The 6,641-nt window shown below is 50.4% G+C and overlaps 1 protein-coding gene across 1 annotated transcript; it reads right to left on the bottom strand.

Moving 5' to 3' along the window:
- Positions 1-37: 37 nt before the first annotated feature.
- uqcc1 (ubiquinol-cytochrome c reductase complex assembly factor 1) lies at positions 38-5,038 on the bottom strand (the record flags this gene model as incomplete). Its single annotated transcript, XM_079747490.1, has 5 exons — positions 4,841-5,038; positions 4,439-4,531; positions 2,951-3,058; positions 349-421; positions 38-99 (listed from the first exon to the last, which is right to left on the bottom strand). The coding sequence occupies exons 1-5, from the start codon at positions 4,913-4,915 to the stop codon at positions 38-40; spliced, it is 411 nt and encodes a 136-aa protein (XP_079603616.1). The 5' UTR covers positions 4,916-5,038.
- Positions 5,039-6,641: the final 1,603 nt, after the last annotated feature.

Here is a 6,641-nt window from a genome sequence, read left to right as displayed (position 1 = left end):
AAACAAGTGCACACACACACACACACAACCATCCTACTCACCATACGTGCAGCTGGGCTATCAAGAACCACGAGTTGAGCGTGTCTGGAAGCGTGCACCCTGAGAGAGAGACACACACACATCCCTTTAAGCTGTGATGTCTGTGTGGTTTGATACACGGTTCCTTCTGATACACCTTGGCTCTGTACACAGCCAAACCGTTGTGGGTGTGTGTGTGTAATGTGGAGATGAATGGCGGTTTCTTTAGGTCACTATAGTCTGAAGAAGACACAGCTGCCGTTCCGCTCCAGTGTGTAATGTTGCACCACTCCATCATAGGTGTGAAATGTGTGTGCGTGCGAGACTTACTTTCAAAGAAGTCGTCGTAATTTATTCTTTCTACACAGCATGTGTACATGCGCAAGGCAGCAATCTTGATTTTCTGTAAAGAGAAAATATAAGCAGAGATTATTCATCAGCAGAGCAGAAAAAGATCTGACCACGGGTTTACTGCCAGGTCAGGATAATTGCCAACATCGCCAGGCTTCAGGTTATCAAGATCTCCTTGATTTATGGGATACGTGTCAACGGTGATGGACAGATGGTTCATCAGATCACCTGCAATTCTTTTTAAGTGCTTGTCCCCTATCCAGTCTGATGTATATTAATGCATGAACTAATGTTAACGGTAATTTAATATACCCTTATCGTAAAGCGTTCCATCCACATTTATCATACATTTATCTTTTTAACCCAAGGGAGCTCGGTTTCTTTTCAACTTCAAGAGACCGACATGGATGATGTTCCTGTGCCTGACCGGCTGTCAGCCAAGTCGCCACGGAACCAGCGTTGCCGTGACCTGCCAATCAAATCATCAGAACCAGCCCCTCTGCCAAAGGGGAGGAGACAGTGACACAGAGCACAGCAACATCCTCTGGGAGCAGGAAACAGGAAGTGAGTCACAGAGCGCGGGGTACGGCGGTGCCAGCCCGTGAGACTAGCACGGTGCCAAACGGCTCGGCTAACCGTGCATTCTCCACGCTCTCTCCACCTCCCGGAGGATAAAGACCCGATAAAGACCATGAAACCACCAGCGTGGCAGCAGCCAGGCTGCCAGGGCAACAACACCGCCTGGCTTGGAGTGGGAATACAATTAGCCGTATCCCGATCCATCAAACACGGAGCGAGGAGTGTCGACTGCTAGAGAGTGTTGGCTCCGAGCAGACCCGACCAAACGCTCAGCGCTCTGGGAGAGAGTCGTTTGGCCGCGATATTAAGGGATAGGTTAACTTCCACAATAACAAGATTGCCAGCGAACTAGCTACCCTAACATGAGACGCCAAGAGCTCCATCCTGTTAAAATAAAAGGTAGACTAAGAGTAAGTGTCGCAGCATGCCCTATATTAATTTATATTATAAACTTATTTATTTAACTATTAAATTGTAAAATAAAAATAAACGAGTAGTACTGATTTCCAGTTAGTAACGGGTAATAAATCACTTTTTTTTTTTTAAATGGCAGCCTTTGCGATTTGCATACCGCGTTCTATTACACCGCGATTTTGATTTGAATTTGATTAATCGTTCAGCCCTATTGTCAGGAAGCTAGAAAGTTTGGGCTATATTCTAGGGGGACTGTTTCCAAAACACACGTACTGGGGGAATCTTTACTGATGGGAGTTAAGCATTAGGAAGAAACCAGAGAACTTGAGGGAATCCTTCAAGAGAATGTCTAACGTTGAACACCTGCAGGCTGCGAGGCATCAGAGGAGAACTCTGAGCCAACTCACCTCCATCTTGTCTATTGCCTTTCTCTGAGGTGACTAATGCAGAATACAGTAAAAAGATAACTATTCTCATACTTTAGTGTTTTCCCTCAAAAATGATTTTTTCTTTTTTTTTTATACATTAACCTCCCTAACCTTCTTCACAAAATGATTGGACGCGTAAAAACTAGATTGTATATGTTGTAGAAATCTGCATACAAACTAACAAAGGTTTTTTAGAGGAGAGATTTGATGAAAAAGCAGGAGACATTCCCAGCACTAAAGGCACAATTATCCTTCTGCATAGACATTCACGGAATATGGCACACCTATAGGACATTCCCATCAATAAAGACCACACACACACACACACACACACACACACAAGCGTAGAGACCCACCACCAAATCTATGCAACCCTTCCAACGCAGAAGTATACTGGCTTCAGAATGGAAAAACGATCCTGTTGGAATTGAGTAAATTAAGCCCTGGTCATGTGGTCGTTCTTTATATGTACGCGTTAACATGGGACCGTTTATGTTCATCACAGCAGGAGGAGGGGAAATCTAGATGCACAACATCCGTCCGTTTGTATGTGATCTTTAAATAGCCCCAATGAAAGAGGACTCAACCGTATGCATGCTTGTGTGTTTACGGGCAAATGCATACTGCCTGTGTAGGTATGGAAGGGATCACACACACACAGTGAGAGATGATACTTGGAGCTGGAAGGGTGTCGACTGGACTGGTGAACTGGGGTAAGGGTCAGTCCACGACAAGTTACTAGTCCTGGACTGACTCTTTATGCCTTTTTCGATTAGTAAAAAGAAAATCGACTCAAATATTTTGAATAATAAACATTTCGATAATTGTTTTAAATTAAACTTAAAAATAAATCCAAATTCAATCCAAATAGTCCAAATTGCTAGGCCTTGTTTTAGTTGTTGTAAATAACATTCTCTGATCCACAGCCAGAACTAGTTATTCCTTGAATTATTCATCCAAAGTAAATCCCACACTCCATGCCGTTTAGCCCATCCCAAAACACTTGAGATTATTTATCTATGCATCATCAAGAACCAGATCGGGGTTAAGGGGGATCTTGCTCACATTGGGGTTCAAACCACAAAGCTTCTTGACTGGGAGTCAAACACCCGAACCATAACCAGTAGACCCTCACACCCCCTCTCCGATCGCTCACGTACCCATTTGTTGTATTTCAGGGGTCCGGTGAAGCCCATGGCCTCGATGAGCTTTGTGAAGGATCCCACCTCATCCTCCGAGTGCTGAGGGGTCTCCTTTACATTAAAGAGCTGGGGAGAGAGAGAAGGGGAGAGAGAGGAGGGGAGAGAGAGGAGGGGAGGGGAGGGGGGAGAGACAGGAGGGGAGGGGAGGGGGGAGAGGAGAGAGGAGGGGAGAGGGGAGAGGAGAGAGGAGAGAGAGGAGGGAAGGGGAGGGGGGGGAGGAGAGAGGGGGGAGAGAGAGGAGGGGAGGGGGGGAGGGGAGGGGGGGAGGAGAGAGGAGGGGAGAGAGAGAAGAGGGGAGAGAGTGGAGGGAAGGGGAGGGGGGGGAGGAGAGAGGGGGGAGAGAGAGGAGGGGAGGGGGGGAGGAGGGGAGGGGAGGGGGGAGAGAGAGAGGAGGGGAGTGGAGGGAGGAGGGGAGGGGAGAGGAGAGGGGAGAGAGAGAGGAAGGGAGGAGGGGAGGGGAGGGGAGTGGAGAGAGAGAGGAGAGGGGGGGGAGAGAGAGGAGGGGAGAGAGAGGAGGGGAGGGAGGAGGGGAGGGGAGAGGAGAGGAGGGGAGGGAGGAGAAGAGGGGAGAGATAGGAGGGGAGGGGAGAGAGAGGAGGGGAGAGGAGGGAGGGGAGGGAGGAGAAGAGGGGAGAGAGAGGAGGGGAGGGGAGGGAGGGAGAGAGGAGAGGGGAGAGAGGGAGGGGAGGGGAGAGACGAGAGGGGAGAGAGGAGGGAAGGGGAGGGAGGAGAAGAGGGGAGAGAGAGGAGGGGAGAGGAGGGGAGGGGAGAGAGAGAGGAGAGAGAGGAGGGGAGGGGAGAGAGAGAGGAGAGAGAGGAGGGGAGGGGAGAGAGGGGAGGGAGGGGAGGGAGGAGAAGAGGGGAGAGAGGAGGGGAGGGGAGAGAGGAGAGAGAGGAGGGGAGAGGAGGGAGGGGAGGGATGGGAGAGGAGGGGAGGGGAGGGAGGGGAGGGATGGGAGAGGAGGGGAGGGGAGAGAGAGGAGGGGAGGGGAGGGGAGAGAGAGGAGAGAGGAGAGACAGGAGGGGAGAGGAGGGAGGGGAGAGAGAGAGGAGAGAGGAGAAAGAGGAGGGGAGGGAGAGAGGAGAGGGGAGGGAGGAGAAGAGGGGAGAGAGAGGAGGGGAGGGAGGGGAGGGAGGAGAAGAGGGGAGAGAGAGAGGGGAGAGGAGGGGAGGGGAGAGAGAGGAGGGGAGGGCAGGGGAGAGAGAGGAGCGAGGGGAGGGAGGAGAAGAGGGGAGAGAGAGGAGGGGAGGGAGGGGAGGGCAGGGGAGAAAGAGGAGGGGAGAGCGAGGAGGAGGAGGGAGGGGCGAGAGAGGGGGGACAGGGAGGAGAAGAGAGAGAGAGATAATTGAAAGTAGCCTTTAAAGTGGAAGTCTTCACCACAGCAACCCTACTTTAACTCCGTGTACTTGTGGCCTTTCCAGCATTTTGCCAGCAATAATCCTCACCTGGGGACTGCTGTGGAGGCTCCGGCATTGTGCTGAGGCTCTGGCTCGCTGGCATGCCAACAGTGCCCTGGCTAGAGCTTCCCGTTCTGAGATCTGGAGAGATGAAAAGTGATTGTAAACGCAGTATTACAATCAAAAGAGGGTCGAAACAGGCTCCAAAGGGAACCAGTTCATCCGCTCCACTAAGTGGCAAGCGGCGCTTTGATTACAAAACACAACCCACGTTGTATTTTATAATTATTTATATGTGTTATACACATTCATATATATATATATATACACAGCATATATATATATTATCCACCCTGTTTCGAGTTGTGAACCACCATGTGGGTGGACTGAAGGCTTATACCGAGGCTAGACGAGTGTGAGCAGTGAGTTACAAAACATCTTTCTGGTTACCTTTCCGAGGGCGGCTCTGGACGTGGTGACATTGATGCCGAGTCGGACCGCGGACTGCAGCGGCCGCCGATACATGACTCCGCTACGGGTCTCAGCAACAGCAAGAGAGCCTGGTACTGTCGGCTAATTGTCTTCCCAATTAAACCTTCGGGTTTTGGAAACTCGGCCACTGTCCCCACCTCCTCCTCTGAGCAATGTCAAAGGAATCCGTCCCGCAGCGAAAGCTGTCCGATCGGAAAACGGATCCCCAGACGAAGGGTCCGCTTCTATAGACAGCGGTGCCGCTCATCGTGCGTGCGATAAATGTTTAATGAAAAGTACAATATATACAAGTGGTAAGTATGGAGATGTTTTTTTTATTGCGATTATATAAGTTGAATTTATTTGTCATACAATTGTACTCTTTCATATAAAAGTACCGGGGATAAAACACTACTGCTGCTTGCCACTATAATAGGAGGAGATGAAGTAGCATACAGGCCTAGTCATATTAGCACAATGTCATTACGACCACCACAGTGAATAACTGGTAATGTAATTCTAAGTAATGCATGGACATTATGCATTGCATATTTTTCCATATGTATTTTATAAAAAAAACATTTATTTATTAAAGATTTTTTTTGCCTATCTATCTATCCAACCATCTGTCTATCTGTCTGTCTGTCTGTCTGTCTGTCTGTCTGTCTGTCTGTCTGTCTGTCTGTCTGTCCGTCCGTCCGTCCGTCCGTCCGTCCGTCCGTCCGTCCGTCCGTCCGTCCGTCCGTCCGTCCGTCCGTCCGTCCGTCCGTCCGTCCGTCCGTCCGTCCGTCCGTCCGTCCGTCCGTCCGTCCGTCCGTCCGTCCGTCCGTCCGTCCGTCCGTCCGTCCGTCCGTCCGTCCGTCCGTCCGTCCGTCGGTATCCATCCATCCATCCATCTATCTATCTATCTATCTTGTATCTATCTGTCTGTCTGTCTGTCCGTCCGTCCGTCCGTCCGTCCGTCCGTCCGTCTATCCTTTCCTGTACTTCTGCTATGCCACCCACATCCGCCATACCTTTAATAAAGTACACACTTTCTCACCAACAAACGACAACAATATCAGTAATACTAACAATGTATGTCACCATGGTAACAAGCTGCTGCGTGTCAGTTGGCCAGGTGGCGGTGGTGATGGTCCGACCTCCACCGCCCCCCCCCCCCCACGAGCACTGAGGGGCGTCCTGCCGTCCCTCGTGCTTCCTGCAGTCTCGTTTTCCAACTCGCCGCGCCAACGATCACAGGAGAAGCCATGCGCGGCCTCATCTGAGCTGTGAAATAATAGGTGAGCGCCGACACGCACACACAAACACACGCCGGACACACGGACGCGCCGGGTGGGGAGGAACGGCCAGTCCGTCATTACACGGTCTGGGCTCCTCTCTCTCCGCAGCCGGCCAACATCCTCCTTCTCTTGTTGTGTTTAAAAATAATCGAATCCGTAAATACCCTGGATGAACCGGCTTTAAATAGTGTTGTTGGCTAGGTGGGGGGGGGGGAGTAAGAATAGGTTCTGAGACGATTTAGAACCACCGGTCGTTTTATTGGTGGTAAAGTAGAAAGACTGGGCTGGGATAAAAATAACAAGTCATTTTATAGTGGTTAAAAATAAACATATGCGAAGATACATTCACAAGCACACACGCACACGCACACACGCACACGCACTCGCACATTCGCACACTCACACAGACACACACTCAAACAGACACACAGACGGACAGACAGGCAGACACACACACACACACAAACACACACACACACACTAACACAGAAACATAC

This window comes from Pollachius pollachius (assembly GCF_949987615.1).
Source record: "Pollachius pollachius genome assembly, chromosome: 12".
NCBI classification, from domain to species: domain Eukaryota; kingdom Metazoa; phylum Chordata; class Actinopteri; order Gadiformes; family Gadidae; genus Pollachius; species Pollachius pollachius.
The sequence above is the reverse complement of the archived record's forward strand: the minus strand, read 5'-3'. Positions and strand labels throughout refer to the sequence as shown.